We start from the raw sequence: 20,837 nt of genomic DNA on the forward strand, positions 1-20,837 counted from the left end.
GGAAATGGGCTACAGGTGCCGCATTCCCCAGGTCAAGCCACTTTTGAACCAGAAACAGCGGCAGAGGCGCCTGACCTGGGCTACAGAGAAGCAGCACTGGAATGTTGCTCAGTGGTCCAAAGTACTTTTTCGGATGAAAGCAAATTTTGCATGTCATTCAGAAATCAAGGTGCCAGAGTCTGGAGGAAGACTGGGGAGAAGGAAATGCCAAAATGCCAGAAGTCCAGTGTCAAGTACCCACAGTCAGTGATGGTCTGGGATGCCATGTCAGCTGCTGGTGTTGGTCCACTGTGTTTTATCAAGGGCAGGGTCAATGCAGCTAGCTATCAGGAGATTTTGGAGCACTTCATGCTTTAGCTTTATGGAGATGAAGATTTCATTTTTCAGCACGACCTGGCACCTGCTCACAGTGCCAAAACCACTGGTAAATGGTTTACTGACCATGGTATCACTGTGCTCAATTGGCCTGCCAACTCTCCTGACCTGAACCCCATAGAGAATCTGTGGGATATTGTGAAGAGAAAGTTGAGAAACGCAAGACCCAACACTCTGGATGAGCTAAAGGCCGCTATCGAAGCATCCTGGGTCTCCATAACACCTCAGCAGTGCCACAGGCTGATTGCCTCCATGCCACGCCGCATTGAAGCAGTCATTTCTGCAAAAGGATTCCCGACCAAGTATTGAGTGCATAACTGTACATAATTATTTGAAGGTTGACTTTTTTTGTATTAAAAACACTTTTCTTTCATTGGTCGGATGAAATATGCTAATTTTGTGAGATAGGAATTTTGGGTTTTCATGAGCTGTATGCCAAAATCATCCGTATTAAGACAATAAAAGATCTGAAATATTTCAGTTAGTGTGCAATGAATCTAAAATATATGAATGTTCAATTTTTATCATTACATTATGGAAAATAATGAACTTTATCACAATATGCTAATATTTTGAGAAGGACCTGTATTTTATTTTATTTTATTCTGGAGTAACTTCACAACATTGGAACCTCAAAACATTGTCCTGAGCCGTATCCAACGAAATTTCGTCCTGTATACACCTTGTGCATGCAAAATGACAATAAAGTCAGTCTAAGTCTAAGTCTAAGTATTATGGGTGCACACATTTAGTAAACTCCTTTTGTTTATTTGAATTATTAACTACTTTGTTTTGCTGAGTTTGAAGGACTGGCTGAGTGAGAGGACTGGTTGAAAGGCAAACCAGGAAGTGGAACGAACCATCAGGATGCTGGAAACAGGGGACTTGATGTTAAAGGACCTGCCTCTCTCTCTATTAATATCATAAGTCCTTAAACAATTTTGGTGTTAGGTTGTTTTGTTTTTATAGTTGTTTTGTAGTCAAAATGTGTTGGTTTGAATTACTTATTTATGTTCATGCATTGTCTGTCTTTGTCTCATTTCCCACCCCTCCTCGTTTGTGTAGACTAGCCTTTGTGTATAAATTCCCCTGTGTGTTCATTGTGTGAGGTCAGTTTTTGGTTTGTTATCCTGAGTTAGGTATGCCTTAGTTTATTTCTGTTGGGCCCATTTTGTTATATATTTTTAGATTTGCTGTTGAAAGGCTTTTGTTAAATCTTTTTTGAAAAATAAATAGAAAATATTTTTTCATATATGCCTTTGTCCTTGTGCCTTACTGGTCAGACCGTAACAATGTCATTTTATTTCTCTTCAGCCTTCACTGAATGCCTTGACTGGGTTAGGGACCATACAGCTCAGCAGTTGTTGGAAAGAACATGACTTTGCAGGAGCAGGAAAACTAACTGAGCTGAGACAAAATCGTGGTTTAAAGCTGAGCTTTGCTGATCTACCTTTAGACAGTTTTTGGTTGACTGCTGCCAAGGAGTTCCCTGTTCTGGCAAACAAAGCTATTTTAACATTGCTCCCATTTTCCACAACATATCTGTGTGAAGTGAGCTTCTCAAGCCTGGCTACTATAAAAACTAAAAACAGAGAGAGACTCAGAGCTGTTGAGGAAGAGCTTCGTGTGTGTCTTTCTTCAATTCCTGCCAGGATATCAGCTCTGTGTTCATCCAAACATGCACAGGTTTCACACTAAATGAGTAAAATATACAGATATTAACATTTTGTACATACAACTCTTCATATTGTAACAGTGAAATCTTTCCCAAATATTATTGCTTGTCTCAGTTTTCTACAACCTCTTTAAGTTTAAGACCACATTGTTGTGCCACTGTTCAGGTGTTCTTTTGAAGTGGACATGTTAAGTGCAATTTGAAATATGAAATATAAAATATGATAAAAAATAAATTTGTAACCCAGGTGTAAATTTTAACCTTTATTTCCTCCTCCGATTTTCCAGTCTTTTAACCTTTTTATATCTCAAACTCCGCGATGCTTTTAATAAAATGATTGGCGATTCTCGCGAGACTATTAATTAGCCAATTGCGGTTGAGTATTGGGGTCACGTGTACCGCTGCAGTGTTACCTGTATACCTGTAGGTATATTAGCTGGAGCAGGGAGGCACAAAGGTTAGAACACGTTGGCAGGAGCAGAGCTGCAGGTCAGTTAAGTGTGGTGTTATTCATTTCCCGTAAATTTGTACAATGCTCACTTAATGTGCTAAACCATAGGAGCCAACTGGTGTGAGCCAGAAGGGAGATGGAAAAAAAATAAACCCCGGTAGAGTGAAATAAAACGGCGGAACTGGTGAGTGTTTTCGTCAGTGACTTAGCGTTAGCTTATAATCACTGTTATTGTGTAGCTGCTAAGTTATTGATTGTACACTCCTTTTGATAAGCAAAAAGGTGGCTTAAATATTTATTAAACACTGGTTTAAATTAGATTTACATTTCATGTTGATTATATGGTGTATATTTATTGAATATTTCATGAATGTAATTTATACTGAATTTTAGATTTATTGCAATTGCCTAAACATGATTGTTTAGAATTATTTATAGTATAAAGAGTGCTATTTATTGAATTGTGTATACACTAGATGTTTAGATTATATATATATTAAGGAAATGGTCCTGCTTTGTTATTCAGGCCAGGTTGATGGCGAGCTAGAAGACCGGGCATAGAGCCAAAGAAAGAGTTCACTCTTTTTAGGGTGATCGAAAACTTCAGTTTCCTACCAGGATTTGAACCAAGCAAAGCATAATTATCTTGTTGAGAGCCCTAATTGATCCCAATTTGGGATGAATGGACTAACAGGTGTGGACTCTCAATTGTGAAACTTTGGGAACAATTGATTGATTTAGTTTCCTTTGTTGTTGTGTTCTTTATTTATTTTTTTCTTTTGTTTGTTAATGGCCATTTGGATGTTCCCAATAATATTGTAAATATGTATATATATTATTCACATTGCAAATATAAACCAACTTGCAACTGCAATTTCCAGCCTATCTGCTCTTTTTGAGTCGCACTTACTTATCTTCTGAAGGGAAAAAAAACTAGCCATTTACCTTATTGGTCAAAATCCAATTATATTGAATAGCAATATAGAATATTGTTATTCTTATAAACATGCTACAAATTATTGTGTTTTGATTCCGATTCAATACACTTTAAGAATGACTATATATTTAATATAGGTGGCAATGGAGTATCATTAGTTTACATTTTTGGTTGGTGGTGTGCCTCGTGATTTTTTTCAATGAAAACAATGTACCTTGGCTCAAAAAAGGTTGAAAAACACTGCTGTAGATAATGGATCAAACCTCTCTGTAAATATAACTGGAAACATCTGAGTTCTTACTGGTTCAGTCTCCAAAGTTACAGCAGTTAGAAACAGCTCACCTCTCTGATGGTGGAGATCCAGGAGATTTAAAGTCAGTGCCCACACCCTTTGACCTGTCACTCTTAAATGACACACAGCTGGGTTCTGGTTCTGGTTCTGGTTCGAGTCTCTGATGGATCCTGACAGAAACATGATGATTAAAACTTAATCAGCAAAGAGGAGCAGCAGCAGCTTCATCATCACATCGCTCTGCTGGAGTATTTAATTTATTCATTGAAATTTTGAAAGTGCACTTTAAATTGATTAGTTTGGAATTTGATTGGGATTTTTAAAATATATTTTTTAAATTAACCTTATTACTGAAATGTTGAATCACATTAAAATTATTATAAATCTATAATATGCATAAACCAATGCCCAAATTTAATATATAAATTATTTGTATATATGTACATGATGATAATTGTTTGTTAGGATAAAACTCTTAATGCGTATTTCTGACCTTTAAGGTCAGTTTTTTCCCCTTCTGTTGGACCAGAATCCTCATTTGGTTATGAAAATAACGAGCTAGAAAATGTATAATGGACCTGATCATTTTGGAATGAATTTACTCAGATTTAAATATCTTGTGTCTCTCAACTTGATGCTGCAGTTGTCTTTTTTTTAATCACTTAATATATATACATCAAAACTGAAAGAACTTCCTTCTGCTTTTCATTCACACCTCTGGCTTTTATTAAAGGACATTTTGCTGATGCTGCTTTTGTATCTACAGTCAACTGCCAAGCTAGCACTTATGTGTTACATTACCAAGGAGACATTAATGTCATTGATTTATTATATATGGAAAGAAAGAAAAACTCAAATTCAGTCTAATTCTCTTATGACAACAGAACAGTTACAGCAGTTAGAAACAGCTCACCTCTCTGATGGTGGAGATCCAGGAGATTTAAAGTTAACGGGATCATCCTTTGACCAGTCGCTCTTAAAGGACACACAGCTGGGTTCTGGTTCTGGTTCTGGTTTGAGTCTCTGATGAATCCTGACAGAAACATGATGATTAAAACTTAATCAGCAAAGAGGAGCAGCAGCAGCTTCATCACCACGTCTGTTCTGGCCTGATATAGTGAACGCTGTGTGAAAAGGGCTGTGGACAGTTAGAGATGGTGACCTCACCTCTGACCTTTGCTCTGGCTCTCATCTTCCCCACACAGAGTGGTTTTAGAGGGAGGGACTCCCTCCTCTCTGTCCTCACACTGATCCATGCTGCTGAATTCACATCAGCTCACACACACTTTCTACCTTCACCTGCAGAGGAAACACACATCATTCATCTGCACATCAACTCTGATCATCCTTTACATCATTAGAGCTGGAAAAAGATCAGCTGCTCCTCCTCTGATTGGCTCTTCTTCTCTGCTTCATATCAGTGTCAGGTGAATGCAGTCAGACAGCAGAGAGGCAGAGGAAGCTGCCATCAGCTGCTGCACTTCTACTATCAGTCCACTAGATGGAGACATGGAGCAACATTTACATTCACTGATTCAACCTGAACAACAGGAAGTAATTTAGTTAATTATTAATCTCTACAAGTGTATTATCTGCAGCATTAAATATTAACTATTTATCAGTCTGAATGAATTGAACACATTTCAACATCAATATTTTAAAATATATTTTTGTCTAAAGGATGAAACAAGAAGCTGTTTGTTCTGACGTTAATATTGAAGACCAGAGTTTGATACCAGGAAATGAAAACACAGAGGAAAATATAGAAACATCAGCTGTTCATCATGTTTGATTCCATATCATCAATAATCTAATAATTCTGTACATTAACCTTCAAAGAGAAGAGATGAAACTTTGAGCTGAAATCAGAAGTGAACATTTTCTCCAAACATCAGAGAGCAGGATAATCAGGAAATTCTCCTGATGACAAAGTTTAAGTAGGAAACAAAGCAAACTTACAGTTTGTTAAAATAATCCAAAGAGTTGATGAAGAATATCTGAACAACAAACGTAGACCCAACAGAACCACAGCAGAACCAGACTGACCTGAACAGGTGAGTTTAAATTGAAAGTGTTATGATGAGAAATGAGCCCAAACTGGTCTGACTGCTCAGACTGACTCTGAGTCAGAGGGAGGAAAGTTATTCTGTTGACATCATTTGGATTTTGAAACAAGCTCATGAGTTTCATACTTTCAGATTTTAGTGCAACACAAACATTTTCACTAAACTGATCTCAGAGCAGCTTCTGGTTCAGGAACAACGGATCTGGAACGTTGATTTTTGCTCTTTTCAGCATCAGGAAGATTCCAGCTCCACAGATCAAATGTTTGATCAAAACTGCAGAAGCAGACCAGGAAATTAAAAGGGTGTACTTACTTTTGACCATGACTGTCGAGGTGATTCATGGTAAAAAGAATTAACAATATTTTCGTTCATTTAGCATGTCATAGAGGAAAATATTCATTTTTCAAAGTGATATTTTAACCATAATATTCATACATTCATAAATGTCAGATTTTTAAACTATTTTTTTTCTAACTGAATATTTATTTTCAAAACTAAAGACTTATTTTTGTATGAGAGAATATTCCTCCTCTCTGTATGTCACCAATAAAATGGCTAAAAAACATTTAATGTATCAACTGATTTTCCATAATTTATAATGTATATAATGTACAGTGTTTTTTGTCACCAACTGTGTGTGTAACGTGATTTGTGTGCTGAGGAGCAATCAGAAACGGCAGAGAACAGATTCAAGGTCAGGCAAATTAATATCTACATGTCCAAGTTTGATTGAGTTAACGGAATTATTCTACGGCAGCAGTGTGGCTATGCATGACATGTAGAAGATTAGTCTTTTTGCCCCCCATGCGCGAAATTTCCTTATGTAAACAATAACAGACATGGTGTCTATATTTGTAAATCTGCCCCCGAGGGTGCACGCCCCACACTTTGGGAAACACCGCATTAAACTGAGCCATGTCTGCTGTCGTCGTCAGCAGATAAAAGTAGATTCATTTTTGTTATAAAATTTATATTTAAAATTTTGCAGAGACGTTGAAATCAGGCAATTTCTGTCCAACATTGATCTCCAGTTTTCATTCTGGTCTGATTTTTTTCTCCAAGATAAAAAATGTTGTGCAGGTTCTGAGTTTCAGGTAGAAGTTCTGAATGAAGCAGAAAATATTAAGATTTTCTCCTTTTGATTCTTCAAAGCATCGTCAGTAGACCTTCATCAACTGGCTTCAAAATGGGAATGTCTTAATGTAAATTAGGAATTTATGAAAGTCAGAGTTGAGATTGAAAAAAAAATCTGTTATTGAAATTTAAACAGCAACAGAACAGAATGAACAGCAAATGAATCAAATGCAGAAGAAAATGTGTTTATTGTTCACTAAAATACATGAAGTATAACTGTAGCAAATATACAAAAGGATCATTTAACATTTGAATCCAAGACGTATTTAAGAAAATAGAAGCTGACAGAAACAGAAAATGTCCAGTGATTAAAATCAAAATCAAATCAAATTTTATTTGTATTGCACATTTCAGCAGCAAGGCATTTCAAAGTGCTTTACATCATATCAAACACAGAAACACAAAGCGATATAGAAAATCTTCTAAAATTAAGAAAATCTCCAGTAAAATCAAAGAAATCTAATGGAAGAATGACAGAGAAAAAGATCAAGAAATAAAACACAACATCCTGACATTAATTGTGAATCTTTGACTGGAAAAAGAAAAATATGTAATCCTGGATTAATCCTGGAATAATCTCAGCTTCAATCTTTTTAGGACTGGAAGAAGAAGGAATTGAATCGTGTGTTAGAGTTTCACCAAGAATCAGTTTGAATCCATGAAAACATGTTTCTCAATGAAACAAACAATAGAGAAGTATTTTTAAGCAGTAAGAGAGTTTCTCTAACAAGATAAGACTCCTTAAACAAGAGTGGAAATCTCATTTCATTATTTGGGAGGACCATAAACAGGAACATTTCTTAACAGCAATTTTGGAGAAGTCCGCAAAATTACAGGAAAATGTAACGGAAAATGTGGTTTACATTTTTTTTATTGTGTTCAAGCTGCATGACCAAAAAATAACTAGTAAGTAGCAATGTACTGTATATCAAATGTATTTTTCTCAGTAAACACACTGTTGAGACCCATAGAAGTCAAACTAAGACTCGTATGGTTTAGATAAGAGTTTGATTCAGTGTCACTGATCTTGTCTCTTTAAAATACTGTTGTTAGTTTATAAATCACTGAACGGCTTAGCACCACAATACATGAAAGATCTGCTGTTGTTGTATCAACCTTCCAGACCTCTCAGGTTCTGGTTCTGGTTCTGCTCTGCATCCCCAGAACCAGAACCAAACAAGGAGAAGCAGCTTTCAGCATCTATGCACCACAAATTTGGAACAAACTTCCAGAAAACTGTAAAACAGCTGAAACACTGACTTCTTTTAAATCTCAACTGAAAACCTACCTGTTTAGAATTGTATTTGAAATGTAATCAATTACAAATTTATTGATGGAACTTGACTTAATGATTGATTCTATATCGCATTGTGTTTCTGTGTTTGTAATGATGTAAAGCACTTTGAAATGTCTTGCTGCTGAAATGCGCTATACAAATAAAATTTGATTGATTGATTGATTGATACACCTTTACAAAAATGTAAGGCTCTAAATAAAAACAAGTTTTAATGAGTAACTCCACTTAATAAAATTCCTCATAAATATTGATTTATTGCACTGGCTCTTTTTGGAAATATTAGTTTAATTATGCTAGTTTTAATTATGTTTAACTTTAGCGCATGTTAAAATATTAGACAGATCACGATTGTTTTGAGTAGGCCTCAATTTAGGTTACATTTAAATTCATGTTTTAATCAATACATAAATTAATCTTAGATATAATAATCACAGTTTGATTAAAATTAGTCTAATCAGTAGTTGTTTATATTATATCACATTCTTAAGAGTGTATAAGTCATATTCATCTGAAAAATGTTTTAGTTCATTATAACCAAAGAAGTTGAAAACTAATCGGAAAATATTGAGTGTAACAGATGTTTTGGTATTGAAACTGCTCATGTCGGTTTTATCAGAGTTTGAAGATATTATATGAAATGTGCTAATTTTTAGAGTCAAAATCTGCTGTTTGATGCCCTGTGTCAGAGGAGAGGTCAGCAGAGCTCTTTGAAGTTCAGGAACCAGTTTGAAGCAGTTTGAATTGATGAAAAACACGGATAGCTGATAAACTTGGGTCCCGCTGTCTTGAGTAAAATGTTTCTGTATGAAATGAGCACATCTATTGTTTGTACCATGGGAAAGCGCACAGGGAGGATAGCTTAGATAGCGGATAGATTCATCCCTTGGCCTTGGTAACACCTGCATGGTCATTGCTCAAACAGCAACACATCATTACGGACACCTCTAAACTGTATGTTAGAACATATCAGACAGTAGAAACACACCTTGATATAAAAGTAATTGAGCTAAAACAGCTAGTCAGATCATTGGGGTGGAACTGACATAACTGCCACACACAGCGCTGCCCGAAGGCGCATCATCGTATTTTGCATTTTTTCTCAGGCAATTCATGTTTCCTTTCTGGCTTGGTATGACTATGTTGAGCTGTTGATGTGATTATATGCATTTGGTTGTTTGAGTAAAATTCTAGTTGATTGTGAAGTTGAACAGTGATTGCTGACTTTGTGGTTTCACTTTTACACATGACATTAACGGACCTGGGGAGACAAGATAACGAGCAACAGGTAGCAAATATCTCGTTTCTCAAGTCTTAATACATATTATTTAAATTATAACTTAAGTTGCTTTAAGCTTTTTGGGGGGTTTGGGCCGTTTCCATGTCCTGGTGGTTTCCACGTGAAAACAAGGTGGTCTCTACATAAAAATATGTAGAAATTGAATGTCTGAAGTATCATAACTTAAACATAAGGTTCAGCTCCACAGTTTTTTTTTGAAAAATATTAAGATTTTATTTTGTAGTTTTAAAGGCTCTACGCTGAAGAGGGTAAGAAATAAAGGCATACTTTATTTTGTATTATTATCAGCTTCAATAGCCCCTCTGCTCTCGGCTCCCATACAGAGCTGTCTGATAGTGGTAACACTCGGCCCCTCTAGTTTGAAACTAGAGGGGCTCTCTAACTCTTACTTATTAAAGTAAGAGTTAGAGAGCTACCTATGATTGAAATATTGGCTACCTTAGACAGACTTCCGGACTTCCCTGAGACCCCTGGGATTTACGCAAATATCCTATAACTCTTTAGACTCAACTCAATACAGAAACACTGAGGAACCATACCAGAACCAGAACCCAAATCCAGGAATCAGAGGTTCAGTGAATGTGGTATTGAAGGTGTGGAGGAGGATCCTTGAATCAGAGGAAACTCTGTAGAAGGACAGAATGCCAGCAGGACAGTCCACATACACTGCTACTCTGTTAGAGACAGAGGAGGAGGAGAGACGAGTTTCTCTGTTATTGTGCCAGACAGAGTAACCATCATCAGAGCATCTCAGACTCCAGGAATTATCATTATATCCAAATAAACAGTCTCTACTGTTTCCTTTCCTTGTGATTCTTCTGTAACTCACTGATATAAAAACTTCCCCACTCCACTCGACCTCCCAGTAACAGCAACCAGTCAGACCAGTTCTACACAGCAGCTGATGGCGGAAATCAAATCTGTCTGGATGATCAGGATATGACTGAAGCTCCTCCACAAATGTCACCTTCCTGTTGTCTTCAGACAGTTTGAGTTCTCTGTTCACTGTGTTTGTGTCGATGGTGAGTTGACAGGAATCTGATGGAGAGAACAAACACAATCCAGCTGCAGTTATTGATCATTTATTGACACTTTGATGATGACTCCTGAATGAGTGATGTGACAGTTTGAAGATGATTGAATGTGAGCTGCTTTGTTGTCATGAATCAGATGAAAAACACACTTACACTTCCTCAGACCTGGTGTCAAGAATGGGACTCCAGCAGGCTCCACCCTGAAAGGAAGAGGGGTGTCAGACCATCAGTCTCTTTCAGCAGCAAACATGGACATTACATGTCTCTCAGACACACATTGTCCTCCACTGAGACAGGAACAGTCCAACATTTGGATTGCAAACTGCAGTGGATGTAGGAAGGACAGTTGGTGCTGCTGCAGCACAACTCATTTCTCCAAACACAGGAAAAGCTCCAACAGAGAGGAGAAAGGAAATCCCTCAGTAACAACCTGAAGAAACTCACTGAAGCCTAAAAGGACATCAGGAAACTAAGGAAACATTTCTGGAAGCTCAACCTGATTTAATAATCAGCATTAAAATACAATCAATCTAAACTCTGACACAACACCTGGATACCTGTTCCATCCACACTCCCACACACAGATGAAGGAATGAAACACTAAACAGCCCTGCTGCTGAAAACCTGCTGTGGCCTCACTGTAATATCCAGAAATACAAACATTAAAAAGGAGAAGCTGCATCACATTCAACAAAGAGTTCAACAAGAATCAAAGATTTGATCTCTGAGCTCAGACTCACAAACCAGGGAGAGGCTTCCATCATCACACACCTCTGACAAACACCTCCATCCTTTCAGCACTTCCTCTACCAACCAACACCACCAGGTGGCGCTGCTGCACACATTTACAATGAGACCAAGAAGAAGCAGCATCCTGAATCCAGCAGCTACAGTAATGGGTTGAGAAAAAGTAATCCTCTCTCCACTGCAGTCTTTTTTAAATCTTTCCCAGTAAATGTATCACAAATTTGGATTTGAACAAATTCTTGATCTTTCATTTCTAATTTAAACTATTAAATTCACTGCAGTCTTTCTTTCAGGAAAACAAGAGATTTTCATTCTTTACTGATTCCATTCATATGCGTGATCATTTTCCAGATGTTGCCCCTGGTGGAGATCAATTAACCAAATGGTTAATTGGTTAATTAACCAATTAATTGGTTAATTTCTCTCTTTGCCTTAGGAATAGTTTTTTTTCCACTTTTTACATATCTTATACATTATCTTTTAAAAATCTCTCTGACCACCATGGAGCTGGTTTTGTTCTCATTTTTGCTTCTTGGGGCTGATTGGTCTGGATTGATCCATCATTATTTTAAAGTCCTTTCTATCTTCTGTAGATCATCATGAAATCTAATTACTGCACTCCTCAGGTTCCTCAGTGAAAAATGTGACAGTTTGAAGATGGTTGAATCTCAATATATTGATAAATATATTCAGAGTTCCTATTTAGGGTCAAAAAAGACCCTCCACTCATTAATTTTCCTTGTGAGCCGTTCTTAGTCAGGAGAATATTTCAGAAAACTGGGTAATGATCTCGGCCTCCAGATGATTCATCAAATAAATCTCATTTCACAATCAGCTGAAATCTTCCTGGACACTAGTGCTAAATCAAGGACTGGTCCATTTCCTGGATCAACATCTGTTTTTGTCTCTTCTATCATTCAAACATGATCAGTTCTTTCCCTCTAAATATTCTTCTGCTGTTTCTCCATTTAAATTTGTTGTGATTCAATCCCATTGTATTCCATAAGCATTAAAGTTAATACATATTGGCGGTTATCGTGACCTTTAATGTGGATTAAATGATTCTAATCTAACTTATCTCGATTAGTTCCAGGACTTGTTACTCTGAATGTAGATTATTTTTTCTAGCTGTTACTCATCCTGCTCCTGTTCCTTTCTTCCTGTCACTGAAACATTTTCACTTATTCTAAAATCTACATTTGCTCTCAACAATATCTGTTCAGTGCCAGTAATATCTGTTTTATGATGTCAGCCACTTGAATATTTTTAAATTTCCTGTCCATCAGCCAATCAGCTTCTTGTATTTTCTCAGTAGATCCATCAGTGGAAGCCCCGCCCAGCCCATGATGCTCCTGGTTTGTGAAGACAGAGAGACAAACTGAACTCTGATAGGAAACAGTTTCAAACTGATTTTCTCTCTCCAACCTCTTGGTTCCACATGGAGCTATATTTGGCCCCCTGCTGCTCTGACTACCATGTCATTGTGGTTCCAGTAGATGGGTCGGTTTCCCAGGTTTATTCAGCACCATGTGAAAGATTCCTGCAGTTTTTAATGGGATGTTATTTGCAAAGTTACACCTTAAAAATTAACAGCAATAATTTGAGTGATTTAGCCTGTCATAAGAGATAAAAAGGGGTTCAAAATGTCAAGTCATATTTTCACCATGTCATTCAATCATTTATAAATTACAGGGTTCCAATCTAATTACTTAGTTTCAAACTAAATGTTTCCCAGCAGACTGACTAAAGACATTTCTCCCTCTTCCTCCTCTATCAGACCTTCTCTGCTCCTGCAGCAGGTTCCTCCATACCTGAGAGCTTCCAGTCTCCAGTGTGGATCCTTCAGTCCAGCTGACAGCAGCTTCACTCCTGAGTCTCCTGGATGATTGTAGCTCAGGTCCAACTCTTTCAGATGGGAGGGGTTGGAGGTCAGAGCCCAGGCCAGAGAAGCACAGCCTTCCTCTGAGACCAAACAGCCTGATAAGCTGCAGACACACAATTCATCACATGATGAGAATATGAGAACATTGAGGTAGAACCCAAAGTCAGAACTGCTCATTTTCACGTGAGGAAAACACTCAAGAAACTGGGGCTTAATCTGTTAATTAAATAAGATATTAATAAAACTGTATTTCATTCTCTAGGTAATAAAAATCAACATTTATCTTTGTATGATGGATGAGTAAGTTTAACAAGCTATGTCACAGTCAGACATCTATTATTATTATACCTAATACAATCTGGTTTCACCAGGTTTGAGAACATTTTACCTGAGAGTTTCCAGGTTGCAGTTTGGACTCTTCAGTCCAGCAGAGAGAAGCTTCACTCCTGAATCCTGCAGGTTGTTGTTACTCAGGTCCAGTTCTCTGAGACTGGAGGACTGGGAGCTGAGAACTGAGGACAGAGCTTCACAGCTTCTCTCTGAGAGGTTACAGTAACTCAATCTGAGGAAGTAGGGAGAAAAACATGTTTTTAAACAATTAATCTAAATTCAAGTTTTTTCCTGTCAACAATCCTCTTTGAGGACATATTGAAGGGACTCTCTTAATGTAAATGTGTTTATGTTCCTCTTTATTATGAACTGGTTTACTCTATAGTTCACAGGTGTCAAACTCCAGCGCTGGAGGGCCACTGCCCTGCAACTTTTAGATGTGCCTCTGCTGCACCACACCTGAAAACAATAATTAGGTCATTAGCGAGGCTCTGGGAAACTTACAACACATGATGGAGGTAAATAAGACATTTCATTCCAGTGTTTTGTACCTGTGGCACATCTCAAAACTGCAGGACAGTGGCCCTTGAGGACTGGAGTTTGACACCCTTGCTGTAGTTGGTTCTCCAAGCTTATAAGACTGAACTACAGGCAGTAAGAAGACTGTAACAATTTTTTAAAAAATGCAACATAAACTGACTTAATCTAGTTTCAGTTTTAAAGATCTGCTTCTTGAATATGTGACAACATGGCTATCTGCTGAAAGGAGCTGGTCTCTCTTCTACTTTTGGACAGCTATTGCGTAATATAGGGGAGACAATTCACCACGAATAAATTGAAACAACCTGGATCAATATCTACCTAAGCATTAGCAGATTTCTCTCCATAAAAAATGAATGCAGTAACAATCTGTGTCCTTACAGACCTTTGTTGGAGGCTTTAACCACTGGCAGCAGTCTCAGAAGAACCTCCTCTGAAGCAGAGTATTTCTTCAGGTCAAACACATCCAGATCTTTTCCTGATGACAGTAAGATGAAACCCAGAGCTGACCACTGAGCAGGAGACAGTTTATCTGTGGAGAGACTTCCTGAACTCAGAGACTGTTGGATCTCCTCCACTAGAGAACGATCATTCAGTTCATTCAGACAGTGGAACAGATTGATGCTTTTCTCTGCAGACAGATTCTCATTGATCTTCTCCTTGATGTACTGAACTGTTTTCTGATTTATTTGTGAGCTACTTCCTTTCATTGTCATTAGACCTTTTAGAAGTCTCTGATTGGTCTGCAGTGAAAGTCCCAATAGGAAGCGGAGAAACAAGTCCAGGTGTCCATTTGGACTCAGTAAAGCCTGGTCAACAGCTCTCTGAAGGAGAAACTTCATGTTTGATTGGTAAAAAAATGATGAGAAAAATGATGTGTGTGTTTCTTCCATCAGGTTGACTCCAGAGTTGATGAAGCTCAGATGAACATGAAGAGCAGCCAGAAACTCCTGAACACTCAGATGGACGAAGCAGAACACCTTGTCCTGGTACAGACCTCTCTCCTCTTTAAAGATCTGTGTGAACACTCCTGAATACACTGAGGCTGCTCTGATATCGATGCCACACTCTGTCAGGTCTGATTCATAGAAGATCAGGTTTCCATTCTGCAGTTGATCAAAAGCCAGTTTTCCCAGAGACTCAATCATCTTCCTGCTCTCTGGACTCCAGTGTGGATCTGTTTCAGCTCCTCCATCATACTTGACCTTCTTCACTTTGGTCTGAACAACCAGGAAGTGGATATACATCTCAGTCAGGGTGCTGGGCAGCTTTTCTCTCTCTCTGGTGTCCAACACATTCTCCAGAACTGAAGCAGTGATCCAGCAGAAGACTGGGATGTGGCACACGATGTGGAGGCTTTGTGATGTCTTTATGTGGGAGATGATCCTGCTGGCCTGTTGCTTATCTCTGAATCTCTTCCTGAAGTACTCCTCCTTCTGTGGGTCATTGAACCCTCTGACCTCATTCACCATGCCAACACATTGAGGAGGAATCTGAATGGCTGCTGCAGGTCGTGTGGTTATCCAGAGGAGAGAAGAAGGAAGCAGTTTCTCCCTGATGAGGTTTGTCAGCAGAACATCCACTGAGGTGGACTCTGTAGCATCAGTCAGGATCTCCTTGTTGTGGAAGTCCAGAGGAAGTCGACTCTCATCCAGGCCATCAAAGATGAACAGAACCTGGAAGTGTTCAAAGCTGCAGATTTCTTTGGTTTCACTAAAGAAGTGATGAACAAGTTCCACCAAGCTGAACTTTTTCTCCTTCAGCACATTCAGCTCTCTGAAGGTGAATGGAAATATGAACTGGATGTTCTGGTGGGCTTTGTCTTCAGCCCAGTTCAGAGTGAACTTCTGTGTTAGGACTGTTTTCCCAATGCCAGCTACTCCTTTTGTCATCACTGTTCTGATTGGTTGATCTCTTCCAGGTGGGACTTTAAAGATGTCTTCTTGTCTGATTGTTGTTTCTGGTCTATGTGGTTTCCTGGATGCTGTTTCTATCTGTCTGACCTCGTGTTCATCATTGACCTCTCCAGTCCTTCCCTCTGTGATGTAGAGTTCTGTGTAGATCTGGTTCAGAAGGGTTGGACTTCCTGCTTTAGAAATCCCCTCAAACACAGACCGGAACTTCTTCTTCAGACCAGATTTAAGTTGATGTTGACAAACTGCAGCAAGATGTTCTAAATTAACACAAAAAGTAAAATCAAGAGCCATCTTTTGAAGCTGATTTGAATAGATATGATTCCAACTCTACACATCAGTAAATGTGTGAATTATCTATCAGAAAAAGTTTTTGCAAAAATCATATTACTACTCTGCAGATGGTCAGCCAATTCCTCTTGATTCATCTTCATCAGGAAGTAAAGTGTGATCTTCATCACTGCCTCTCTGCTGCTCCTCCTCTGCTCTTCATCACCTTCTACCACCCCATCATCTTCTGCCTGACCCTCTGGGCATTCTGTGTAATTTGGACTTAGAACCTTCTGGATGTTCTTCAGCTCATTTTAAACAAAAGTGACAATGTTGTCCTCCAGCAGCTGGAACAGAATAAAAGATAAAGGAAACATTAGACTGAAATCATGGAGCCAAACACCAGATGGATGTTGGACAGACTGACAGTCCTCTGATCTACAAAGTGCAGCATATAGATAACTGTCAGCAGAACCTGTGGAAAAGTAGTTTTCGTTCATGTACAGACCATAAATATGGAATCCAGTTGTTTTTTATGCTGCTGGGCAGACGGTCCACTATGAAGCTCTGAGCTCTGCTGGTCCACTCTGTGGAGCAACCAGGGACAATTAGTAAGTCAGAAAATATTCACCCAGGAGTATTCACAGAGGAAATCACCAAGTGCCTCATCTATAAGAGAGTGTACAGTTTTCACACTAAAGCTTGGCAGATGGACAACTTTAGAAATTTTCTTTTGATTTTTACAGCTGTCCATTTACACATACATGGGCACCTTCTTTATACATTCTAATTTGCCTGAAATAGAGCACAGCTGCTCGTCCGCCCTATTGCCACCCATTAATACGTGCTGTATATAACTTAGTATAAATACCCAGATTTTTGCCAACATGTGGAGCAATAACCAAGACAATGGTCCTTGTCTTTGTTATTGTCTGGTTCTGTAGTATAAGTATTTATAATAATAATTCCATATTTGTTTAATATGTTGAATAGTAGAGCCTCCAGCTGGAATTTAACCCTTGTGCGTATAAGCCTGAAACGATACAGTTGATTCCGCCTCGGGGACCGAGCGGATACCCCTGAAGCGAAAACAACACATTTGATGCTGATGGTGGTTGCTGGGGGGTCCGAGCAGATCCCGCTGAGGTGGAAACAAAACAGAAGCTTGCACATCAGAAACAACAAAAACAATGTTCTGCATGCTTTGAAACTTTTTATGGGTTGTTGAAGCATAGAGGTCAGCCAAATGAGCATGTCCCTACTAACCAATGTTGATTTTTCACTGAATACAAATCAGAATAGCCAGTAACTGCAAGTCATTTCTACTAATATAAATTTTTTTATATACTTTAACCTAAATGAAAGAAATATGAGAAAAATACATGAATTATTTATAAAATAGCACTTTTTAATCGTGATGCTCTAGTTTTGTTCAACCCTGTAACACAAAGCAAACATGCTAGCTACCTAGCGGGTGCAACCTGGCACTGCTATGGTGATGTAGCTCAACACAAAACAAGCTAACGCAAGATGCTGCCATGCAGCCGAGTGAACACAGTTAGCTAGCTCTTCTGTGTTCCTGGCTGGATCCTTGTTGTTATGAATTAACACCACCACCATAACAAATAACAGAATGATATGGAATTTTTGGGTTAAAAATAATCCAATTGGACTTCATTGTCCATCTGGACATGTTACCAGTTGTTACCATGTTCCTTACCATAAGAAACCACAGAGAAAATCAATGTCACTGATGTGATACATATGAAAAGAAAATAACCTCAAATTCTGTGTAATGTTCCCATGACAACAGAGCCCAACAGAACTTATCGTAACATGGCCACAATGACAGATATAAACAGAACAGTTACAGCTCACCTCTCTGAAGGTGGAGATCCAGGAGATCTAAAGTCAATGGATTGACCCTTTGACCTGTCACTCTTCAAGGACACACAGCTGGGTTCTGGTTCTGGTTCAGGTTTGAGTCTCTGATGGATCCTGTCAGAAACATGATGATTAAAACTTAATCTGTTCAGTCTGGATGAAGCAGCAAAGAGGAGCAGCAGCAGCAGCAGCTTCATCACCACGTCTGTTCTGGCCTGATATAGTGAACGCTGTGTGAAAAGGGCTGTGGACAGTTAGAGATGGTGACCTCACCTCTGACCTTTGCTCTGGCTCTCATCTTCCCCACACAGAGTGGTTTTAGAGGGAGCGACTCCCTCCTCTCTGTCCTCACACTGATCCATGCTGCTGAATTCACATCAGCTCACACACACTTTCTACCTTCACTTGCAGAGGAAACACACATCATTCATCTGCACATCAACTCTGATCATCCTTTACATCATTAGTGCCAGACATTTACCAAACAGTTCTCCACCAAGCACCCGGTGTGTTCTTAATTACTCAAATTAATGGGAGGGTCTAACAACTAACAATGTAAACTAAACAATTCAAAATATAAAAATTAATTACAAATTTTGGTTCTAAGTTAACTTAAATATATTTTAACTACCCAAAGAACAAAATTAAATTGGTATAAATTACAAACTACAAACATATAGCATAAGTGGCCACAACAATAATAATGTCCGCAAAATAGTCCCGTATACTCAAATAACAAAAAGTCCTGGCAGTGTTTCCCCGTTTTAATTCAAAGTCTCAATCAAAACTTAAAAATCCAATGAGACAACACCCCCCACCCCCCAAAAAATGTGGTACCACCAAAAATCCCCAAAGAGAAAAATAAAGTCCAGATCTCACTGGAAGCGACTTTCTTCCGTCTCGGCGGCGTCCTCTTCCACCGGGTACGTTTCCTGGGTGCAAACTCCAATCTTGTTTCTAATTGTACAATCTGCGGTGCTGGAGCAAACTCTGATTGCCATTCTATGTCTTTTCTTGGATTTCTTACTTGTTTTAAGCATTCATCAAGTCAAATCTCTCGCACCGCTGCATGCTGCGCACACACCCCTTTTTATTTACTAATTTCAACCACACCTAAAACCAGCATGAATAATTTTAACAATGAAATATCAGAAACTGGTATACAAAACAGTTTTTTTTTACCCCCCCCCAGGGGGTCTTTTTGTGGGCTCTGGTGTCCCTTTTAAGATAGTGGGCTGACAGGAGAGGGGGGAAGACATGCGGCAAATGTCGTCGGGTCAGGGAGTCGAACCCGTGATGGCCACGTTGAGGACTCAAAGCCTCCAAATACGGGTCGTGCTAACCGCTACGCCACCACGGCACACCCTATACAAAACAGTTTGATACATTTACACTTTAATATATTTATTTAAGGTGAATGCAGTCAGACAGCAGAGAGGCAGAGGGAGCTGCCATCAGCTGCTGCACTTCTACTTCCAGTGCACATCTAGTGCACTTCCAGTCCACTAGATGGAGACATGGAGCAACATTTACATTCACTAACACAGATTCAACCTGAACAACAGGAGAACATGTAGTCCATAAAAGATTAACTACTTAATAATCTGACTGAATCAAATACATTTTTAACAATAATATTTTTTTAAAAGGAAGTATCACGATGCTGTTCTGTATGATTTTAATGGTGGAGACCTGAGGATTCTTTCACAAAAGGAGGATTCAGAAATCCAGAATAAGATATAAAGCCAGGCTTGACATGTCTCTATCAGTTCATCCTGGCTTTATCCGTTTCACAAAGACCCAACCAAACTCAAGAGGTGCACTTTAACAGATTTCTTCAAGAGTTAATGAGCTCACTCACCTGTTCATTGATGCCACAATAAATAGCATATGCCTAGGCCTGTCACGATAACAAATTTTGCTGAATGATTAATTGTCTCAAAAATTATTGCGATAAACGATAATATTGTTTAAAGACCTTTTTACACTGATTTAATGGAAATGACGTAATAATGCATGCAATTTCTTGCCAAAGATAGATACACTTTATTTTCAAAAGAATATTTAACACTGGAACTGATAAATACAATAAACAAAACAACCAAAAACAAAAATAAAATGGATTCTCAGTCTCCATTAACAAAAAACGCACTTGAAAAAAAACTAAACAACATAAAGCCAAAGTGGAAATAAATACTGCATTCAACCAAAAGAGTGCAGATTATAAAGTCTGTATATTATGTTGCCCTTCAGTAATAATTAGATTTAAATAGAGAAGATGGGCACATCGACTACCTGATGCAATAGTTCACTCTACACGATTTTTGCTCCTATATTTCCTCTTACGACAATCTTAGAACGTTGGTCTTTCTAAGATTGTGTGGTGTGTTATGGTAGATTGTCGTTGCCGCTCCGATCTAAATCAGGGGTTTTCCCCAACTGGGAGCTTTAACGCAGCCTGTTGAATGTGACAGGCAGCCAATCAGAAAACGCGGATTCCCCTCTGCGCTTTCTGAGGGGAAATTACAGAAGGGAATCCCAAACAGCTGACGCGACACAACTCGAAGTCCAGCGGACATTGGAGATGATACGTGGAAACAACATTAATGTTTATTCAACATGCAAAGAATATAGAAATGACAAGGGGAGGAGTTAGAGCGAAATTGCTACCGCAGTTGATAAACCCGGTAACTTTTCAGCTGTTCTTCGTTAA

General features: G+C 38.5%; 1 protein-coding gene across 1 annotated transcript in view; it reads right to left on the reverse strand.

Annotated features, from left to right (window-relative positions):
- The window catches only part of LOC114149750 (protein NLRC5-like), a 1,536,511-nt gene that overhangs the window by 432,817 nt on the left and 1,082,857 nt on the right, over positions 1 to 20,837 (reverse strand). Inside the window, exon 19 of the mRNA XM_028025804.1 lies at positions 13,576 to 13,749. Within this exon, the coding sequence (XP_027881605.1) occupies positions 13,576 to 13,749 (174 nt within the window). The remainder of the gene's footprint in view (positions 1 to 13,575; positions 13,750 to 20,837) is intronic.

This window comes from Xiphophorus couchianus, chromosome 8 (genome assembly GCF_001444195.1).
Source record: "Xiphophorus couchianus chromosome 8, X_couchianus-1.0, whole genome shotgun sequence".
NCBI lineage: Eukaryota > Metazoa > Chordata > Actinopteri > Cyprinodontiformes > Poeciliidae > Xiphophorus > Xiphophorus couchianus.